We start from the raw sequence: 22,708 nt of genomic DNA on the forward strand, positions 1-22,708 counted from the left end.
AGATGGCAGCAAACACAAGGGAAGATTCAAGTGGCAGCTCCAGACACAAACATCGACCAGGTAGGGAGTCCTGTCATATTTTATGGCTTATTCTGATTTAGATATTTATAGAAGTGTTGGACATTTGCCATGATAAGCAAATTTGTAAAAAAAACGTGTAAAAAATAAGAACTTAGTATGTCGCTAAACATGAAGTGCACGTATGTGGACTTATGGACTGATGCTCCTCGAAACCGCTAATATGCTAGCAAACATGCACACATGTAAAATAAGAAAAAAACTCTCTCTGGTGCAGCTAAAAAGCTGTACATTGTCCCAATCTAATAAATAACAATTAAATTACTAAATACATACATACATACATACATAGATTAGTTGGGTTAAAAATGTTAGTAAAAATGTAATATGCTAGTAAAAATGTGCACATGTAAGTTAGCTTTCAGCTGCAGCTAAAAGCACATTGTACCATTGAAATAATGCACAAATAAATAATGTATAACTACATGAATGACATTGATTTGTATTTGATTTTGTCATGTTTCTATTTCCAGAGCGTTTTTCTGTGCAAAAAGCATTGCAGCTTCTTGGGTTAATTGATGGAGACAACTTAAATTTGGACTTGTCTGACAACAATGATCCCATCCTGGATGAAAATAACCAACCATCACCGCAGGAGCAAAGCAGCAGTGAGGATGAGGATGACATTAGTGATGATGACGACCCCATTCCTGAGCCCACTAAGCACAGCAGAGGACATAAACGTCACCGTAGTGCAGATAATGGTTAGCCAAGACCCAGTAGATATTTGTTTATTTTATGGAGTTAGGGCCTCAGGACTACATGAAGGATTGGAAGCAAAATGCTTATTTACAACACTTGTTGACAGGTTCATTGACAGGGACAGAGAGTACAGGTACAGGTACAGGTTCATCCTGCACTCTCAGACGTCAAACAGGCTGCACTGGTAGAACCCGAGCGCGTTGTGTGACCTGCAAAGTGTTCTTGTGCTAATCACACAAAGAGATGTGTGATTAGTCACATTCCTCCTCCAACTCCTCTTCTCAGACTCTGTGAAGGTCAATCAATCAGGTGACCCCTGGGCCTCCGTAAGCAGGCTGGGCCTCGGGGATCACACCCTTTCACATATCCTTTTTTTTCTTTACATTGCCATTACAAAATTTCACATGAGCCATACTGTAACTGTGCCTGTCAAAAAGGGGCAAAAATGTTTATTTATTTTGTTTTTTCACTATGATGTGTTTTCATTTTGTTTTGTTTTTTTCACTATGATGTTCAACACACATTAGTAGCCTGATGCAACAGTGACAATTTACAAATTATTTGAATGTTACAGGCATACAATGTCATTCTGCAACTGTTTGCAGCTTTTGAAATGATCCATACGGTAGTTTTAACTGTCCAGAAGGGGAAAAAATGCAATGTTTCCATGTTGTTTTTACTCTCTGATATTCAAAACATGTTCAAAAATGTGTGTGTGTGTATGTGTTATTAATACATGCAAAAGCAGTCAGGAAAAAAACAGCTGTGTTCAAGGTGGAAATAAAGAGTTTTTCACTCTTTTACACAAAGGTGAATTTATTGTGTATTTTGGAAATTCGGAACAAGAATCCACATATGTGGACATCTTTTTTCTCTAAAAGTACATCATATCAAAAGATGATGCTTCATTTTTATTCTAATTAGGTTCCAATAAGCCCAAATAGCAAAGAGAAATAAAAAATGCATATAAAAAAATAGCTTGGGCCTTATTTTGACAGGAACCTTTCATGAGCACAGACACCCAGCAGGGGGCTCTCTCACCAAACAAAACCATTAACAGTCATTAACTCTAATATTGAAGAGGGGGCCAAACAGATCAGCAATGACCTGAAACTCACAATCAAATCCCATAAAGAAGCTGCAGAATCAGGTGATGATTCTCTTCCATATTGTTTTCACATCGTCATTCGATTAATTGTTATTGTAAAAGCATCAAATATGGCTGCTTGAAATGAGCAGTTGGCTCATTAGCGCTTACCTGACACCTTACTGCCTGCTGAATTCTGCTCACAGTTAACAAACGGGTCAGATGACACAGTGAGAAACTTGACACCAGTTTTATTTACTCTTTACTAAATGTTCCCACATGGAATCAAAAAAATTCATGGCCTTGTCCCCTTTAACCAATTTCATTTACATCAACATGAAACAAAATGAGTTGTGCTGAATGTAATTTTATTAGAAAACTATGATCAAGAACATGAGCTTCATGTTACCTGTCACCTTTTTGTGAGATACAGTTGCACGAATAAATAATGCAAGTCAGACTTTGTCCAAACTGCTGAATGTTTAGGCACAAATGACAATGTTAAGCTTTGTTATACTTCTCTTTATTTCAGTACAACAGGCTCACGAGTTTGATAATCCTGGCCATTCCCTTGATCAGCTGCAGGCTTTGTTCATCAGTTCAGGGTTAGGTGTGTATATACACCTGTCAGGTCTGTATACAGCCACAGAAGAGAATAAAAAGGAGTTCCTCCTCAGTGGCTCACCTGAAAAACAAGGGGTGGAGTAAATTATCAGAAGAAAAGGAACCAGTTTATCACTAAGAGATATGGTGCCCTCATGGTGTGGGTTTTAATTTATCATGTACACAAGAGGATTTACATCACCACCACCAAGTGAAACAGAAGCTTTTCATACAGTTTTCATATTTATTTATAGGTAAATTCAGATGGATTCACCAATAACCACGTTAAACCTTTGATGCCACTTTAAACACATCTACAGGCTGGGGAATGTTAAAGCTCCACACAGTCTAAAGGCAGATGTCCATGTGTTTGTGATTATAAAGCAGGTCTAGGTTCTATATTAATACTGTGAAAGTATCAAAGCCTCAGTCCACAGAGAAACGCACACAGCCTGTATTCAGAAACTGAGCCTTAAAACCAGCCGTCAGGACTTCTGCAACTTTGTGATGTCACAACAAAGCAGTCACTGCTCTCAGCCACGTCCCAAGCCCCGCCCACCTGGACCCACCATCCAACCCTGCAGGATTTGGTTTCTCTGAGTGTTTACCTGAAATCTGTTATATTTTACTGAAGCACTCAGAAAACAGTCAGCCAATCAGAAGACAGGGTCAGATCCTCTCTTCCTATTGGCTGACTGACCTGTTGTTACTGGAGCTCCAGAGAGAAGCCGGAGAGAGGAGATGAAAAACTACACTGAGATGGTTTTTGGTTCTTAAAACCACAGATATATCTTCTGATGGAGGTTAACTTTTAGTTTGACTTTGAATCAAAATATGTTGATAGACATTTTGAGTATTATTTCATCATGGTTGCCCATTGATTAAGTATTTTGCTCTTGTTGGTAACTTTCAGGTACACCTTAGTTTTTCACAGTGGTTGTTTGCTACATTCCTATACATTTAAAAATATATTAATATCCAGCTTTTATGGGTTATCTTAATTATAAATATCTACTTGTACTTTCTCTGAGGCCTGTGGTCTTTCATTGCACCTCATGGAAAGTAGGACAGTTTCTCATCACACCACATCCTGTTGGCTTGAGCAACAACAGACAGACTCTGTTTTACACGTTGTGAGTCTGTCTCTGAGGAACATTAGATTTTAGACTCAAAATGAGACAAAATAACCTAGCCAGCTGGGTATTTGTGTATATTTGTGTGTTTGTGTTTACCCTTTTGGTTGCACGTCCGTATCCAGGTGACATCACTGTACAACACAACCGTGTGGTTGATTTCACCTACAGCACAAAATGTGTTACTGTTACTGGATTAAACATTAAAATGAAGATAGAAATATTTATGTATGTAGATATTGACACTATATGGTTCAGTCTGATTTTATAGCCCTTTAAACATGACCATGGTTGACTGACTGAGTGTTGAGTGATAGAGCTGCATGATCAAGTTACATGATTGGTCAACCAAGTGTTGGACTTTTTATTTTGGCCATTGCTCTTTCAAAATGATTTGATGCACACAGTTTCTAATACATCACCAGCGAGCGTCTACAGCAGATCCACAGCAGTTTTCAATGACTATATTTCCTCAAATAGTGACTGGGGCCTTTATTTAGCTCAACTGCTGAAGGTAACAGACAGCACTTTATTTCTACTTCCTTCTGTTTGATATGATGGAGTGGTCGTAATTTTATTTTAGTACAAAGCCTCATTATGTGTTAAACAAACTCAACACACACACATCTCATCTCGGGTTGCTGGTGTGTTTTTGTTGTTTACATGATCTTCACATCTGTTAGTTTGAGTAAATGGAAACTGGTTTTGACAAAACATTTTACTGTCATTTGGTCAAAATTTTAATTTGTCCAGAACATTGTTTCACAGTCAAATAAGCAAATCTTAGCACTGAACTCAGACAATGAAAATGTTTAACTCTAAAACTTCAGCATGTTAGCATGCAGATGTTAGCATTTAGCTCAGAGCACCACTGTGCCTTGATACAGCCTCACTGAACCATTTAAAAAGAACCACAGTCTCCTTGAGTCACATGCTGTCTGTGATTTTATGGAACTTTTTTTAATGTTAAAATGCCACTGTTCACATTTCAAACTCACAGTTTACTTCCTTGACAGGCGTAATTTCTCTGACATGCAAACAAACTGACCTTTATGGCTCCTGCAGAGGCAGGGCAGCATCACTGAGACTGAGACCAGGAAGAGCGCGAAACCCCCCACAGGAAGTAGAACAAGTGTGATGGGGGACTGAGGCGGCTCAGGATGTCCTGCTCCAACACAGAGATACTGCAGGTTGGCCTCGATGCAACAAAACAACAAACTTGTGGGTGGTTGGCAAAGAGATTACATTCATCAGTCCTCTCATCTACAGAAACTCATGGTGACTCACGTAATTTTGAAAAAAAATATTAAATCCAGATCATTAATATTTGTGTCCACCATTTAAAAACATGACTGAACCTGAACCACTGAAGTTGTGCTTTAAAAAAAATCTCACCTCTGACAGTCAGCCAGCTCCCTGGTGACCCCCCAGCTCCAGAGATGTGGCACCTGTAGAGTCCTTCATCAGATTTGGAAACACTGTGGATGGTGATGTTTCCTGTGGAGCTGCTCCCGATGAAAAGCTGATCTTTGTAGAAATCCATGGTGAGACTGGAGGAGGAGGTCGTCCTGTTTCTGCAGCGCAGAGTCACATCGTCTCCCTCCATCTCAGGGAGGACCGGACTCTCCAGGATCACTGAGCCTCCTCAACGACAATAGGAAATAATTTGGAGCTCAGGGAACTTTAAAGCTGCTCTCCTGCTCAAATTCAGCAGAGAGTCTAAGTCACACTGTTTCACCATAATAAAAATCCTAATGACTACCACCACTACTCCATCCAGAGGAAACTGTAATCACCACAGTTAGACCTCCGTTTGATATGTTCAGCTGTTTTCTTTCTTGTTACCACCCTCACAGGTACAGTAACACCCTCTACCTCAGCCAATCAGCATCTCTTTGATGGAAGGAGTCAAAGATAGAAAATAAATTGTACATCCTCATATGACCCATGTGACTGCTGGAAAACATGTCCTGGGTTTGATTAAATGTAGTAAACTAAAACAGTAGAGAGGGGTCTCAGGATGAAAAGAAACCGATGTTGACTTTTACTTGCTGATGGTTCTCTTGCTTTTTCTCACAATCTATCCCAACAACATCACACAGCTTCACAGCCAGCACCAGAAAGAGGACAAATGCTTTACAAAAAGGCACATTTCAAAAATGACCATTGTGGCTATTTTTACAGTCTGAAAAATATGTGAGGGCTTTCATGTAAGATACTCTCTTTGTATGTAACACAAAGATGTTTCAAGGTCACTGTTTTTTCTCCCCTACAGAAACTCCAGTTTTAGTTTGTTCAAACCCACCTGTGACCGTGATGTTGACAGTGTTGCTGCACTTTCCTGCTGCAGACTCACACCAGTACACTCCAGTGTCGAATATGTAAACATGATCAATGAAGCAGTGGGATTCATTTCTTCTGTCTGTGGGTCTGGGACAATCTTCAGTTATTTCTGGAGATATGTTCCTCTTAACTGTCCAATCAGAGGAGTTTCCCTGCTGCCCACAGCTCAGAGAGACAGACTCGTACAGGAAGAACTGGGATCTGTTGGGCAGGACGGTCAGAGTGGCTGCAAAAAACACAGAGGACGACAAACTGAATCTTTTTGTTGTTATTTTTTGGGGGTCATGCTGACAGACACAGTGAGAGAGAGAGGCAGGAATAGCAAGGAGAGAGAGAGGGAGGGTGACATGCAGTAAAGGGCCATGGGCTGGACTTGAACAGCTGCTGCTGTGCGGACTAAGCCTTGGCTCCCTTAAACTGAATTTATAGTTCTCACTGTGAGTTAGTCACCATCTTCAGATTGTGTTGCTTCCTTGTTTCACTACAATGTGAATTTGAGCAACAATTTGAGTTGATTCAAGCTGCTTAGCTCTCTCTGCAACCCTCAAAAAATAACCAAAAACTGTCTCTTAGAGTTTCATGAAGACAACTGACGCTGCTTGAGGTTCTTGGAGATGTTTCACCCCAGCAGCTTCTTCAGAAATGAAGAACTTTTCAGAGTAGCTTATTTTCCCATGATAATAGCTAATGAGTGTCACTGTCTGTGGATAGTGCAGCACTATAACTGTAAAACCAAAGAGCCAAAGTTGGGACCTTGTGCCTCTAACTCTTGCAGCTGTAGAAGGTTACAGTGCGCCGTCCTCAGTCAAAGACGCCGTTTTCTTTCTGATGTTGGACAGCAGTGAAAAAAGTTTGTCACAGGTGACATCCTCACTTCCTGTCTCATCCGACAAAATGAAACATTGCATAAACTCCACTGTAAAAGACAACTCTTCTTCTTCTGTTGAAATCCAGGATATTACTGCAAACCAGGACTTAGACACATTGCACATGTTACTGACTAAACTGGACTACACACACACACACACACACACACACACAGACACACAAATGCAGCACTCACCAACGACAACACACAGCGTTGTGATCTCCATGCTGCCTCGCTGCTTGTGGGAGGACTACATCACACCTCCGACTTTATGTCACGGGGGCCACAGCTTCCTGTTGAAATGATAAACTCCATATTAGAAAGCTTGTTTGTGCTGGATGTGAGGATCGTACCTCAAAGGTCAGAGTTAGTGACTCTGCCCTCAAATGGTAAAACTGTAGCAGGAAATAAGTGTAACTCATTAAACCTGCAATTACTGTTGTTCTCCACTTGGGAGCAGCAGAGACACGTTCTGGACGACACTGACATCACTTTTTAAAGGTCCCATATTTTACACTTTTCCATTGTTTCCAAGTGTTAATATTGATAAGAAGATATAATCGTGGTTTTAAGAACCAAAAACCATCACCATGTACTTTTACATATCCTCTCCAGGAGATCAAGTAACAACAGGTCAGTCAGCCAATCAGAAGAGAGGCTCTGAGTCTTTTGGCATTTTTATATAAAAAAACAACAGAGGCTTTATGTAAACAAACTAGCAATCTTGAAAATGACTGAATATTTGGTAGTTATGATCAGGACTGATGCCGAGTTAAAAAATAATTCAGTGAAAGTGGAAATTTAAATGTATAATATCTTTATATGCAGACTTTTTTGTCCTCTAAGGACCACGGTGTACATTAACTAACAAAAATTCTGAAATTCTAATACCAATGAAAGCTTATTCTTACCTAAAAAACAAATAAACCAAAATATAAATATTGTACTCAATCTTATTTAGAATATACAACAAGAGAGATAAGAACAACAGCACACTGGTACATGGGAGTTGGCGACAGTCTTTTATCCAGAGAGGAAACACGATCAAAAAACTGTTTCAGAGGAAGTTGTCCTTGAAGTTACACTCAATAAACCATAATGACCCAAAAAGTGAAAACATGGTGTTGAAATTTTGCAAATGTATTAAAAATTAGAAGTGGAAATCTGTCATTTACAAAAGTATCCAGACCCTTTGCTGTGGTCAGCTGCTTCCTGTTTTCCTTAATTATCCTTGAGATGTGTTCAGAACTTGATTGAAGTCCACCTGTGGCAAATTGAATTAATTGGCTGTAGTATAGAAAGACACACATCTGTGTACATCTGCCTCGTATTTGTTCATTCTACATATAGCAGCTAATTCAGAGAAAAATATTGATATGGATGATACTTACTGACCTCTCAAGTTCACTCATGATGCCAAGCCCGTTAAACATTCTTCACACAAAGTTATAGATAATTCAACACACGCCGCTCCAAGACTCTTGCAGCAGCAGTCCAAACATCTGTTGCTCCCTTAACAACAAAAACAGTCATGTGTCAGTGCTTTCCAAAGTTATTCATGATCAGTTTTTGGTCTTCCTTTCTGGTGAGAGTATGGTTAAAGCTCTATGAAGTGTGTCATAGCTGGAGAGAATAAGTGTCAGGCGTAAACACAATGTTCTGCAGAAGGAGACGCATCTATCTGAGCAGCAGAAAAGCCAAAAGAGAAAATGTTACATATCCCTAAAGCAAAGGATGAATTAGCTCATAATACTCTGAAAGGAGCATGAGGGATTCATGATCTTTATCATGAATGAGCCTTTGAACATTTGATTTGTTAGTGTCCTGTTTAATAATCCAGGAGACACCATATATCTCCACTGGAAACACTGAGGTTATTATGGAAATGTTCAAATTGAAATTCGCAATGAGAAAGATGTGGAGAAGAGAAATTTCTGACTTACAGTGTTCTGTTGTTCCTTTGTTCTCCTCAGAGTCCGCCATCCCCACCAAGGCAACGACAATAACAATGACAAGGACGATGCCAATGATAACGATGATGCAGACGTCAAGGCCAATGCCAAACTGGGAACCTAAAACAACCGAGGAAGGAAGTACATAAAAAGTGGTGGGAACTTCTATTCAAGTGTGCCAATAATCCAATACAAGTAAATGTTCTGGATTTAAAATGTAAGCAAAAACATCAAAAGAAAAGACAATTTTTTCAATAAATATATAAAAATACAAAATGTAAAAAAAAAAAAAAAAAATGTGTAGCCCAATTTTGTGCAACATGCTTTCACTAGTTGTACTTGGAAACTTTCAACAGAAAAAACAAAAACACATTTACTTACCAGTACCCACTGTCTGCTTTGTGCTGCTGTCTCCATCCTCTGGCACTGTTGAGCAGTTGAGAGACGTGTTGAAATATCATATAAATTCTGATCCACAACATCATAGGAAAATAATTATTCTTTTTTGGTTATTACTTTTTATTTTCAGAAGTTGAGGAAAATTGGCCATAATCACTGCGTTACAATACTCACTTTAGATTTTATTACCTGAATGTTACAACCAAACATAAACACTAAATGCTCAGAAGTGCAACCTTAATCTTCGGAAATAGGGATTGATTGGATGCAATATTCAGCATTTTTACAATTATCAGAATTATTTTTTTTTTGTTTTTTTCTTGTTTATTTTAAACTGATAGCCAGTAAATACATGAAAATACATTTAACCCAAACATCTACCACTGGTTCAACTTGGACTTTCTGTACTCACCAGTTGAACATTACGCAATAAGGGTTTATTCTGAGTGTGGTAACTGACAATCAGCTTTGTGAAATACAGACACTACTATTATGATTAGTCAAATTCACTAAAATCCATTTAATTTCTCTCTTTCCCTGCTTTGTAAGTACAATTCAAGTAAAGTGAAGCTAAAATGACTTAAAATGTCAAATTGAATTTAAATGACTGCTATTGTATTATATTCTGTATCTTCGCGCATAAATGTCAGCATGAAATGACCCAAACTCAAGTGTACCAGCTCTTCCAAATTTCAGTCAGGAGTATAGTAAATGTACGTACCTGCTGAGGCCACAGAAATGAGAAGCAAAATGAAGAATCCAACCGCTGCTTTCATGGTCAAATCAGTCTGCTGAACAGGATAAAGGCAGGATTTGATGCTGCTGTCCCAGCATATGAGTCGTTCATGAATAGTTCTGTGTCCTGTGTTGTGTTGTGAAAACTAGTTAGAGTCAATCTTTCACAATGATAAAAACAGTAAACTCTGCTTCCTTTTATAGTTTCTGTGGAGGGAAGTTGGTTTCAAATTTCTGAAAGGTGCCAAAAAAAAAAGGGAAAGGGAAACACCTTGAGGAACCCATGCAATGAAGAACTGAGGCTGTTTGAGGGCAAAGTGAGGAAATGCACAGCGTTGGTAGGTGTTCTTAATAAAGTGAGTGTTTTTACCACAATGTTTAGATATTCCTACAGTGAGATGCAGAGGTTCAGGCATTTAAACTGGACACAGAGTTAGCTATGACTTAAAGAGGTAATAAAGAAACAATGTGGTTCCAGTGAAAATAAGGTGAAAGTAATGACAGGCTGAGAACATGTGAAGTGAGCAGATACTTCCGTTTGACAAAAATTTGCAACACCTCCCACACAACCACTCTCTGAACACAATTTTTTTCCATGTCATTCAAACCTATTCAAAGTTAAGATTTCTGCATTTAGAAAAACAAAATCACGATGGCACTGAGTAAGAAAAGCTGTATTAATCCTGTAGACACAACAAGTTGGTCACCGTCTTCAGACGTTGCTTCTTTGTTCCACTATGATGTGAAAAAACAACCAGACTGTCTCTTAGAGCTCGACGAAGATTCATACAGTAGTTTATGTTCCTGTGAGGGCTCACCGTCTTTTTGCAGCCAAACTCTTGTGAAACTCAAACCTTTGCAGCTGCAGAACGCTACAGTACATAACAGTGGATATGATCAAAGGGTTCACGTCGCCTACAGTCAGACATTGTTTTCTTTATGATGTCAGAGAACTGTGGAAAAAGTTTACCACAGATTACATCTTCACATATCTTGTCTTGTCCGACAAAATGAAGCATCACATAAACTCCATTATGAAAGACACCTCTTCTTTGTCTGTTGAAATCCAGGATATTACTGCAAACCAGGATTTAGACACATTACACATGTCCCTGAATGAACTGAAGCGCCCACACACAAATGCAACACTCACCAAAGTCAGCGCACAGCACTGTGATCTCCATGATGCCTCGCTGCTGGTACACTGACTGACTAACTGCCTGACTGGAAGATTACATCATACCTCTGACTGTATGTGTCAGGGGCCTCGGTTTCCTGCTGTAAAAATAACCATGGGCGGGGCCAACCGGGTGGCTGGGGGTGGCATGGGCCACATTTATGATCTCATTGGCCAGCCCAAGTGCCCCCCTGTCAGAGATGGAATGAGATAGACTGTTGGGCTTGCCAGTATTGATGGTCCACAAGTAGAATTGTTTGTGAACCAAAACTAACATGTTACAGTGCTTTAATGTTATGTTATTATTTTGTGTTGTTATTTGTATTTACAGGAACTAGGAAACGAGATCACATCTCTCCTGTGTTAGCCTCTCTGCATTGGCTCCCTGTTAAATCCAGGATAGAATTTAAAATCCTCCTCCTCACCTACAAAGCCATTCATGGTCAGGCACCATCGTACCTTGGAGAGCTTATAGTTCCCTATTTTCCCAATAGGACACTTCGCTCTCTAAATGCAGGTCAACTTGTGGTTCCCAGAGTTAGTAAGAATAGAACGGGGGGCAGAGCCTTCAGCTATCAGGCTCCTCTCCTGTGGAACCAGCTCCCAGTGTGGGTTCAGGAGGCAGACCCCCTCTCTACCTTGAAGATCAGGCTTAAAACTGTCTTGTTTAGTAAAGCTTATAGTTAGGGCTGGCTCGGGTATGTCCTGACCCATCCCTTAGTTATGCTGCTATAGAGCTAGACTGCTGGGGGATTCCCATGATGCACTGGGCGCTCTCTCTCTATTTCTGTCTCTCTCCCCCGCTCTCTCTCTCGATGACTTCATGCCATTAACTTTGTTTCTTTTTCTCTCCCGTAGTTTGTGCTTCTCCTCTCTCTCCCTCTCTCTGTCCTCATTCTGCAGGTCTCTCTGCCTCGGGAGCAGCAGGATCCAGATCCACCACGACTCATCTTTACTATTAACCACTGTTACCTGTCATTATTATTGATAACACCATTACCGACACAGCTGTTCCTGGTCTCTCTCTTCTCTCCCCTCTCCTCCCCCTCCCCCTCTTTCTATCTTCCCCTAAACCCAACCGGTCGAGGCAGACGGCCCCCCACCCTGAGCCCGGTTCTGTTGGAGGTTTCTTCCTGTTAAAAGGGAGTTTTTCCTCCCCCCTGTCGCCAAGTGCTTGCTCGTTGTGGGAACTGTTGGGTTTTTCTCTGTAACAAAGTAATGTCTTGACCTTACCCTGTAAAGTGCCTTGAGATAATGTATATTATGATTTGGCGCTATACAAATAAAATTGAATTGAATTGAATTGAATTGAATTGTATTTTATTTTATCCATGTCGACCTCTGATTGTTGTGGTTGTGGCCCCTGGTGTAATGCTCACCACTGGCGAGGAACCACTGTACTAGCGGCGTGTTTTAATCAGAGTAAATGAGGCGCACACCCAAAGTTGCAAGATGGTGATACAATCGAGAGGAACGTAATTTAAAATGAATATATTTATGCACTGTTGATGGTGCAGGAGAGGAGAGCAAAGGCATTGGTAAGTAAACTGACATTTGGTCTGTGTAGTGTTTAATACTGAAAGTTATGGGACATTATCCAGGGTGAGTCCGTTACCTGTTCTGTATATCATAGAAGAATCCTGACAGTTATCACTCAGTTATCCACGTTTGAGAGGATGTATACTTTAATCGTATAATTTATTATACAACATAATGAAATATCTGTGTGAAGAAAACACAAAAGTTTCAGCTTTAGGAAATCCATTATTTTGTGACTAGAAAAAGTAACGTTACCCATCATCTCCCCACACTGTAAAAGTTTTGGAATCCAGATTATTTTGAATATACGAGGAAGACAAACGACTGCCTTTAATCAACAGAGGAAACAACCTGGACTGAATTGTTTTAGAGGAAGTACAGAGGCTTCAGGAAGTAAGTTGACCACTTCTCTTTACTGTGATTGAATGAGTGAAATTGCTATTTTTCTCCACCAGTCTTTACTCTATAAACGATGATGATTATGTGACAACATCCCATTTACAAAAGTACCCAGACTCTTTGCTGTGGTCAGCTGCTTCCTGTTTGCTGTAATTATCCTTGTGCTGAGTCCAGAACTTGATTGAAGTCCACCTGTGGCAGACTGAATTGATTGAAAGTGACATAGAAAGACACACATCTGTGTACATCTGCCTCCTGTTTATTTGTTCATTTGACAGAAAAATGATAAAGTGAAGACAAATACTTACCAGCTTCTCAAATTGATTCAGTCAGTTCCTTCAGACCTGCTTCACACAAAGCTACACATGTCTCTCCAAGACAATCGAGGCACATACCCAAATATCTGTCTCTCTCACCTAAACAACAAAAAGATCATGTGTCAGTTCTTTCCAGAATTACTCATATGATCTATACATTAATGCTTAGGTGACTGACGAGGTGAATGACTTGGTTAAAGCTCTATGTTGAGGACAAAGGGGGAATTAGTTTATAATCCTCTGAAAGGAACATGAGGGATTCACAGATGATGTTGCCTGATCTGTTTCTGCATTTGGATCCAACTTCCTTTTGCCTTGTGCAAAATGGGACATTGTGTGGTCACCTTCAGTTATTGAGGATTTGTGTATTTCTATGTTCCATAACCTGAAGTGGACATGATTTCCCATCTGTGGTGGTGTGCTACTACAGTGTTTCCTTAAGGGGAAAACTAAGAAATGACGTACCAGTAACAGAGGTGTGAAGCTGGTGAATGTGCAGACCGTGAGAGTTAAAGTTTGTTCAGTTTCTACATAGTGTTAGATAATCGAGGCTTAGATGACATGAAACTCTTCTGGTCAAACCATCAGTTAAGCTGTGATCAACAAATATCTTTGTCATGGATGAGCCTTTGTTCATAAACATTTGAGAATAAAACTAATACTTCAAAAGAAGCGTTGGATCATTGAGCTTGTTATTCAATTAATGCTGTTTTTTTATAATCCAGGAGACACCATATATCTCCACTGGAAACACTGTGGTTATTATGGAAACTTTCAAATGGAAATGTACAATGGAAAATGTGAAAAGAGAAATTTCTGACTCACTCTGTTCTGTTGCTGTGTTGTTCTGTTCAGCCTCCACCGTCCCCACCAAGGCAACGACAACAACAATGACAATGACGATGCCAGTGATAATGATGCCGATGTCAAGGCCAATCCCAAACTGGAGACCTAAAAGAATGGAGGAAATATTCAAGCAGAAGTATTGAGATCTTAAGAGCTGTGTGAAAATCATTCCATTACAAAGGTTCTGTATTTAGAATTGAATTTAACTGAGCGCTCAGACGTATTAGAGCATCAAGACAAAAAGTGGCCTTTTGTCAATAAATACATGAAAATACAAAATGAAAAAATCCAAATGCACCTTAGTGTGTTATCTAATTTCTTGTGCAACAAAGTTTTTGCTAGTTGAGCAGACCAGGTTGAGTTTATGTTCATTGTACAGAAGAAAACAAATTAAAGAAATAAAACACATTTACTTACCGGTGTCCACTGTGTGCTTTGCGGTGCTGTCTCCATCCTGCGGCACTGTTGAACAGTTGAGAGACATGTTGGAATATGGGATAGATTCTGGTCCACAACATCACATCACTATGGAAAAATGTTGTATTATAATTACAATTATTATTATTATCAAAGGTTACAGACAGTTCTGTCTTTATGTGAAATTTCAAATTAGATTTAAAAGACTTTTATCATATTCTTTGTTCTTGGATAAATGTCAACTTTAAATGACTGAAATTCACCCACATCATTTAAAGAACTTTCAAAAACTTAAAGATTTCCAGGTTAAATAGAGACTTGGGACAATGACATCAATAGCACCTAATAGTAACCATAAGTGTAAATGTACATACCTGTTAAGGCCACATGGGTGAGAAGCACAATGATGAATCCCACTGCTGCCTTCATTGTGCTTGGTCAAATTAAGGATAGACTTAAAGCTCAGGAATCGTAAAATAATAAAAATGAAAAGTGTATCCTGTGTTGTGCTTTAAAATCTAAGTAACATCAATCTGTTACAGTGAACTCTGCTTCCTTTTATAGTTTCTGTGGAGGGAAGTTGGTTTCAAATGTCTGAATGGTGCAAATATCCAGTGAGCCGTGGTTCTGCAGACGGAAGCCATGTGTGGATCTCACGCAACGAAGAACTGAGATTTTTGCTGTGTTGTTTAAACCTGTTTAAAGGAGAAACCAGTTCATGAGTCAAGGCCGTAGCCTGAACACCCACTGGCTCCAAAACACCTCTCCCTATACACAATCATCGCAGAAGAAATATGTATATATGCTTATATTGATATATGTTACATAAATATATATCCATCCCAAAGCCCGTCTGTATATGTTGATATTATAAACAGTAGGGTCCAAAATTCTGAGACCACTTTCCCAGACTCAGAACAAATATACAGAAAAAAAAGTTGACAAATAACTTTTCATGTTCATTTATCCAGAGGGTATATATATATATGTGATAATAATATATCATCTTATAGGTGACATATATACAGCAATTGATATTACATTTCTGTATGAAAATAATCCCTCATCACAGGCCATGAATTTGCTGTGTCTACATTCATTAGCTGGGATAGAAAGGTATCTTTCAAATTACAGACCACAACTGGACCATGACTCACCTGCTGTGAAACCACAACAATGACTTAGTGATTTTGATTTAAATTAAAAAAAAAAAATGTATGTATTAGTTCTTTGGGCTGTGTGTGTGACAGTGTCAACCCTGTGCTCCCCTTGTGTAACTGGTAATGGGTAATTTCTTGCTTTACAACTGCAGCTGCTAAAGTGATGAATGATTATATTCGGGATCTGGATAAACTTCATGAACTGATGTTCTATTTAGAAATGGGTAATATTGGTCTGTGAACTTTTTCCATAACAAGCCAACAGACGAATCTCACTCATGTTCGTGACACACATGTCCACGGGGGGGAGCCACAGGGTTCAATCCTGAGCTCGAGCCCTTCATTATGCAGATTTCTGTGCTGATGTCATGTGCATAGTGTGGTGAAACAGATTTTATGTACATCTCCAACTTTTATAAAGCAGCTAGAGTGAAAGAAGAAGACAGACCTGAAGACTTGCAGTTGGTTCATATTTAAAGGAAGGTGTGTTTTCAGTGTTTCCCTTCTACTTGCTTACATGCGTTTCCCTGTCTATGTTGGTTAAGTGTTTGTTCACGTTGCATTCACACAGTTGATGGTGCTGCTCATCATCATCATATGAAGGTTGAACGTGTCATTTGATTGAATCTGTCCCGGTGAGGCCTCCAAACAGATACTTCATTAGGGGAAGAGACGTTTTTTCTTGCCTCAGAAACTTTGTTTATTAGAAACATTTTCTTGATATCAAAGGTGTGGTTGATATACTGTGACACTGAGGTTTAAACCTACAGTACATAGATGTGCTCAACGCATAGTTACACTCAGGGTTCCCAAGACGAGAGGAAGCTGCAGTCTGACACTGGTCATAAGGTGTGAATGTGTGTGGTTGTGTGCGTGTCTGTTTATGAAAACGTGTAACCACAGTGTGTATTCAGGCTCTGCACAGGCTGCACTTCCTGCTGCTAATTTGAGAATCTTCACGTGTTCTTGAACCATCATTGAAATATTATTAACGTTTATTATAACGTGTGGTTAAGAGCACTCACGCTCTCTCTGGTTCATTCAACTGCATGTTAGTTATAATTAAGCATCTTTACATTTCTTTATATGGTTTGACAGTCAGTCAGCATCAAGACAGGATGGAGCTCACAGGTTTGGTCCTCGCACTCTGTGAGTAACACTGACCTTTCATTTATCAGTCATGTGAAACTGACTTTAATCTGTCAATTCAGTTTTTAGACAAAAACCCTTTAAAATTTTGAGCTGTTAAACATTCATAAAGTATATATCTGTTGATTTAATGTCACTGTTTCTGCTCTGTAGTGCTGAACACATGTACCCACATGTATGCAGAACAAGCAAACGGTAAGATTGTTGCTTTGTGTTCACTTTTGTGGAACAGTAAGAATGAATATTTTCAACCTTAAAACTGAAATATTGTAGTATTTTAGTCTTCCATTGTTAAATTAAAGTGTTTTTAAGGGTTAAGTTGTAAATTAATGAACAAAGTCAAACATCTCTGGTTACCAGACCAGACACCTTCATATAGTTCAGGTGTTTTCAAGGATAAATAATGGATGAATAAGGATGAGTTGAAATGGGTCATTAGTTTTTTCACCCTAACCGCTTCATGTCTGTCTCCAGCCTCTCTTACAGTCTTTCCCAACAGGTCTCAGCTTTTTAAGTATGAGTCTTTGTCTCTGAGCTGCAATGAGAACAGGATGTCCTCTCCATGGAAAGTGAAGGCCAAAACAGTCCGAGGCGACTCGGAGTGTGGACATGACTGGGGCTTTCTGCAAGCATCATCCTGCATCATCAACGAAGCTTATCAGTGGCACAGTGGAGTGTACTGGTGTGAGTCCACAACAGGAGAGAGAAGTCCAGCTGCTAACATCACTGTCACCGGTCAGTTCATCACAAGAGGCAGGAGGGTGCAGAGATCAAACCTCTGGATCGTCAGCAGAAACCCTGCTGAGGAGCTACAAGATACTGACACTGTGTTGACCGTGTTGTTTGTTACTGTGGTGACTTCAGTAACAAACAAGACACAAATTTTACTGGATTTCTTTTTACAGCTTAAAGTGAAAAACACACTGTGCTTCCTGTTACTGCTTCACAATAAAAGCCACCTGTGCTTCACCAGTTAATAGCCTTTAATGTGAAGCAGCAGCAGGAAATGTTGGGTTAGCATTAGCAGTAACTTAATCCAGCTCTGTAGCTGGCTGAACAGAAAATAATGTTGATTTCAGTAACATTAAAACAGTAATGCTGGATTAAAGGCTGCATTATTGCAAACTGAATCCAGGACAAGAATGGCAGATTCTGCCACCAACAAGGGAAATAACTATGTAGAGAGGAAATTATATCTTGTACTTCACGACTAAATGTTGGTTTGGATTTCATAAGAATCACCAATTATAACTTTTATTGAGAAAAAAAAGGCTTTTTGTAAATGTGAACAAAATAACATCAATGATTCTATTCATTTAAACCAAACCAGTGAATACAAGCTTTATGCCTTTCATACATGTATTTGGAAACCAGATGTTGTAATAATTAGTCTTTATTTTCCATCCATCATTCCATAGTTAATGTTGTTTAAATTCAATTTTAAAGAAAAGAAATAACAAGATTCCGCACTCAGTTGTGTAACACCAGAATCTCTCTCAACAGTGTCATCTGGTGTATAAAGTAAAAAGTACATGTGCAACTGAAGACCAGCGGTGGATTTATTATGCTGTACTTTTAAATATGTTGCTGCAGTTGCATGATTATGTCCATGGCCATGGTTATTTCCTACTAAATTGCTTTGAATGTGTTTTGCATTAAAACTGCTGTTTTAAGGTCAAGTAAGAAAAACTAATTTTCTGCAAAGGCTACATACTTAATCTAACATCTGTCAAGTGCAGCCTTTACTGAAGAAAATCTCCAACGTGATCACAGCCTAATGTTTTTGATATTCTGTTGTGTTTCCAAGAGAATGATGTGATCCTGGAGAGTCCTGTGTCTCCTGTGATGGAGGGAGAAGCTGTGACTCTGCGCTGCACAACTCAAAGCAACTCTTCAAAACCTCAAGCCAGCATCTTCATGAGGAACAGATCTGCAGTGGGTGCAGCCATCACAGGACAGATGACCATCCCTGCGGTGTCCAAGTCTGATGAAGGTCTCTACATGTGCAAGATGTCCGAATTCGGGGCATCAACAGAGAGCTGGCTCACTGTCAGAGGTCAGATACAGTCATAAATATGGGAAAATATATATAACATGCATCTCATTACATCACAGTAAATAAAGGCAATAACAGATTGAGTGGATAGAAGATGAGGACAACACTGTGGAACTCATGGTTTTCTTACACAGAACGAGCTACAAAGAGGGAAGCAGATGGTCGACTGCCTGGTGGTTTTACTGGAGACGTGACACAAGGTGAGCAGAATATCAATCCATCCATCCATCCATCCATCCATCCATCCATCCATCCATCCATCTATCCATCTATCCATCTATCCATCCATCCATCCATCCATCAGGAGATTTTACTGCTTAAAAGAGCAGTGATTTTATTTCAATTTTAAATTTTTAGGATGCTTTCAGATACATTTCTGAGAGTTAAACTGTAAAAATGTATTTTTTAATATGTGTATTTGTTTTTGTTTCTGTAGCACAACGAGATAAAGAGACAACAAACTTGAATGAAGACCAGATGGAGGAAATCTTGTGATAATAATGATACTACTACTACTACTAATAATAATAACTATAATAAATGACCTACTTTACCTTTTTTCTTCTAAGTCACTCTGTTGGTTTTATTTGTCACTGTCATGTCAAAGCGGTCATGCTTACAACCTACAGTACATTCAGTTGGGTTAATGTTGCTTTACACTACTAGAGGGAGCAAACACACCCAAAGGTGATTCCCTCCAAACTGTTGCTTTTCCCCCCTCAACTTCTTATATTAAGACTTTTTATGTGTTTGCAGAATCTTTGCTTTGACATTGTGTTTGAAATTTGACAAAATATAGTTTGTCCTCAAAGGAATTTTAAATCGAAAGCAACTGGACTTGGTTATTTGTCTTAGGAAGACATTTCACCTCTCATCCAAGAGTCAGAGGCTTCATCAGTTCGTGCTCGCATCTGACCAGTCTCAGCCTGGTCAGATGCGAGCACGAACTGATGAAGCCTCTTGGATGAGAGGTGAAACGTCTTCCTAAGACAAATAACCAAGTCCAGTTGCTTTCGATTTAAAACTCCTTTGAGATACTATGACCTGGACAAATGAGAATATTCACAGGCTTAATATAGTTTGTCATCGTCACTGGTGTCATGTGAGTGGCTCCATCTGTCCTTCTGAGAGTCAAATACATTATCAAAGTAACATAAACATGTAAATGTCTTAAGAAGTGAAATAAAACTGACTCTGAGTCTGGTCTCCTCCGGCAGGTTGTTCCAGAGTCTTTTAGATTTAGATTCTTAAGTTAGTTGTAAAATAAATCAGCAGCCAGAGCAAGGCTGCTGCACCAGTGCCTGGCATGATCATGGTTTTAGAACTGAGCTACAGCATTTCTAACTTCCTGTTGGTTGTGGACTGGTTTCTGCCTGAGATGTGTGTGGTTTAGTGAAGCGTCACAGAAATCTTGAGCGTGCAACCATATTTTTTAAATGCTGAAACACAAGGTCAGTCATCAGTGTGATGCACAGTGTTATACACAGTGTGGACCACAGAAACTCCTGTTGTGTCTGTGTTGTGTGTGTGCTTGCACAGACTGTCACACGGATGTGGGGGGGTTAACAGGAAGAAAACAGTCTCACAGTCTGGAGAGGTTCCACTGTCAGCATGCAGTGTGAAGCTCATTCAGGTTTCCTTCAGTGTCAGTTGAAACCAGAAGTTTACATACACTATATAAAAAGGCACATAACCTTTTTTTTTTTCTCACCGTCTAACATTAAATCAGATTAAACTTTTCCTGTTTTTGGTCAATTAGGATTACCAAAATTATTTCTATTTGCTAAATGCCAGAATAATGAGAAAAGGATATTTTTAGACAATTTTTATTACTTTCTTCAAAGTCAGAAGTTTACATACATTTCATTAGTATTTGGTAGCATTGCCTTTAAACTGTATGACTTGGGTCAAATGTTTTGGATATGCTTCCACAAGCTTCTCACAATAGTTGGCAGGAATTTTGGCCCATTCCTCCTGACAGAACTGATGTAACTGAGCCAAGTTTGTAGGCCGCCTTGCTCACACATGCCTTTTCAGCTATGCCCATAAATTTTCAATAGGATTGAGATCAGTGATGGCCACTCCAAAACACTGACATTGTTATCCTTAAGCCACTTTGTAACCAGGTTGGCAGTATGCTTAGGGTCATTGTCCATTTGGAAAACCCATTTGCGCCCAAGCTTTAACTTCCTGGCTGATGTCTTGAGATGTTGTTTCAGTATTTCCACATAATGTTCTTTCCTCATGATGCCATCTATTTTGTGAAGTGCACCAGTCCCTCCTGCAGCAAAACAACCCCACAACATGATGCTGCCACCCCCATATTTCACAGTTGGGATGGTGTTCTCAGGCTTGCAAGCTTCCCCCTTTTTCCTCCAAATGTAACGATGGTCATTATGGCCAAAAAAAAGTTCAATTTTAGTTTCATCAGACCACAGGACATGTCTCCAAAAATTAAGGTCTTTGTCCCTGTGTGCATCTGCAAACTGTAATCTGGCTTTTTTATGTTTCTTTTGCAGTAATGGCTTCTTCCTGGGAGAGTGGCCTTTCAGCCCATGTCGGTACAGGACTCGTTTCACTGTTGATAATGACACACTCTTACCAGCTTCAGCCAGCATCTTCACAAGGTCTTTTGCTTTTGTTCTTGGGTTGATATGCACATTTCAGACCAAAGCACGTTCATCTCTGGGACACAGAACCCGTCTCCTTCCTGAGCGGTATGATGGCTGGACATTCCCATGGTGTTTATACTTGCGAATAATTGTTCGAACAGATGAACGTGGCACCTTCAGGCATCTGGAAATTGCACCCAAGGATGAACCAGACTTGTGCAAGTCCACAGTTCTCTTCCTGATATCTTGGCTGATTTGTTTTGATTTTCCCATAATGTTACACAAAGAAGCAGTGTGTTTCAGGTGTGCCTTAAAATACATCCACAGGTGTGCCTCTAATTAACTCAAATGTTGTCAATAAACCTATCAGAAGCTTCCAAAGACATGACATCATCATCTGGGCTTTCCCACATTGTTTAAAGGCATAGTAATCTTAGTGTATGTAAACTTCTGACTTTGAAAGTCATAAAAATTGTCTAAAAAAATCTCTTTCTCATTATTCTGGCATTTAGCAAATAGAAATAATTTTGGTAATCCTAATTGACCAAAAACAGGAAAGGTTTAATCTGGTTTAATATTAGACGGTGAGAAAAAAAAAGGTTATCTGCCTTTTTATATAGTGTATGTAAACTTCTGGTTTCAACTGTGTATATATATATATGTTACTCTTCAACTAATTTTTGATTTGTTCATTTTTTAATCTTTCAGACTCAAGGATGGTTCACCTGACTGATAAAGAGTCCTTCAGAAACTTCAAGGCAAGTTATACAGCAACATTACAGAAGCATGGAAATACATTAATAGCACATTAAAATGACATTAACCCTCCTGTTATGTTCATTTGTCAGGAACAGCAGTGGTGTTCCTGGGTCAATTTGACCCAGTGCATGTTTAATTATCCAAAAGATGTCCGAAACCAAAAAAATCCTAACAAGCACTGTGAATATTTCATTACTAACTATTCTATCAATATTTAGTGCAATGGTGTTCTTTACCTCTAACAGGTAATGGTTCAGTTAGGATAATTCACTCGTTTTTCATTTAAAAAATGGATGTTCAAACTTTTTTTTTAAATGTTTCACCACTTCATTGCTTTTGAAAGACCAACTTATGAAACACAATAGTTTTACATAACA

General features: G+C 39.2%; 2 protein-coding genes across 10 annotated transcripts; one reads left to right on the top strand and one right to left on the bottom strand.

Moving 5' to 3' along the window:
- Positions 1 to 2,098: 2,098 nt before the first annotated feature.
- LOC139607044 (low affinity immunoglobulin gamma Fc region receptor II-c-like) lies at positions 2,099 to 11,689 on the bottom strand. Of its 9 annotated transcripts, none has more exons than XM_071459629.1 (12): positions 11,054 to 11,689; positions 9,887 to 10,027; positions 9,148 to 9,192; positions 8,758 to 8,886; positions 8,210 to 8,326; positions 8,004 to 8,078; positions 7,010 to 7,107; positions 5,909 to 6,172; positions 4,999 to 5,244; positions 4,652 to 4,768; positions 3,703 to 3,768; positions 2,099 to 2,552 (listed from the first exon to the last, which is right to left on the bottom strand). In XM_071459629.1, exons 7-12 carry the CDS (start codon positions 7,038 to 7,040, stop codon positions 2,443 to 2,445), a joined length of 834 nt encoding a protein of 277 aa, XP_071315730.1. In that variant the 5' UTR covers positions 7,041 to 7,107; positions 8,004 to 8,078; positions 8,210 to 8,326; positions 8,758 to 8,886; positions 9,148 to 9,192; positions 9,887 to 10,027; positions 11,054 to 11,689; the 3' UTR covers positions 2,099 to 2,442. The 9 variants fall into 9 exon arrangements, with proteins under 9 accessions (XP_071315730.1, XP_071315722.1, XP_071315724.1 ...); XM_071459621.1 differs by having other exon boundaries at positions 4,999 to 5,247; XM_071459623.1 differs by having other exon boundaries at positions 4,999 to 5,247; positions 8,206 to 8,326.
- A 4,456-nt stretch (positions 11,690 to 16,145) lies between these two features.
- LOC139606643 (low affinity immunoglobulin gamma Fc region receptor III-like) lies at positions 16,146 to 19,455 on the top strand. Its single transcript, XM_071458904.1, has 7 exons — positions 16,146 to 16,238; positions 16,854 to 16,904; positions 17,058 to 17,099; positions 17,379 to 17,639; positions 18,712 to 18,960; positions 19,095 to 19,160; positions 19,397 to 19,455. The coding sequence occupies exons 2-7, from the start codon at positions 16,874 to 16,876 to the stop codon at positions 19,453 to 19,455; spliced, it is 708 nt and encodes a 235-aa protein (XP_071315005.1). The 5' UTR covers positions 16,146 to 16,238; positions 16,854 to 16,873.
- The last annotated feature ends 3,253 nt before the right edge of the window (positions 19,456 to 22,708 follow it).

Source organism: Trachinotus anak, unplaced genomic scaffold, assembly GCF_046630095.1.
Source record: "Trachinotus anak isolate AG129_WGS33_773 ecotype Australia unplaced genomic scaffold, CSIRO_AGI_Tana_v1 ptg000023l, whole genome shotgun sequence".
Lineage (NCBI taxonomy): Eukaryota > Metazoa > Chordata > Actinopteri > Carangiformes > Carangidae > Trachinotus > Trachinotus anak.

Bases quoted from the DNA above. Each gene is read 5' to 3' on its own strand.
- LOC139607044 (XM_071459627.1), bottom strand. From the start codon at position 7,040: ATGGAGATCACAACGCTGTGTGTTGTCGTTG. The intron at 6,173-7,009 runs GTGAGTGCTGCA...TGTTTTTTGCAG, and splicing joins AACGCTGTGTGTTGTCGTTG to CCACTCTGACCGTCCTGCCC. The intron at 2,553-3,702 runs GTAAACACAAAC...CTTGTTTTTCAG, and splicing joins ACGGACGTGCAACCAAAAGG to GTGAGCCACTGAGGAGGAAC.
- LOC139606643 (XM_071458904.1), top strand. From the start codon at position 16,874: ATGGAGCTCACAGGTTTGGTCCTCGCACTCT. The intron at 16,905-17,057 runs GTGAGTAACACT...TCTGCTCTGTAG, and splicing joins AGGTTTGGTCCTCGCACTCT to TGCTGAACACATGTACCCAC. The intron at 17,640-18,711 runs GTCAGTTCATCA...TGTGTTTCCAAG, and splicing joins TGCTAACATCACTGTCACCG to AGAATGATGTGATCCTGGAG.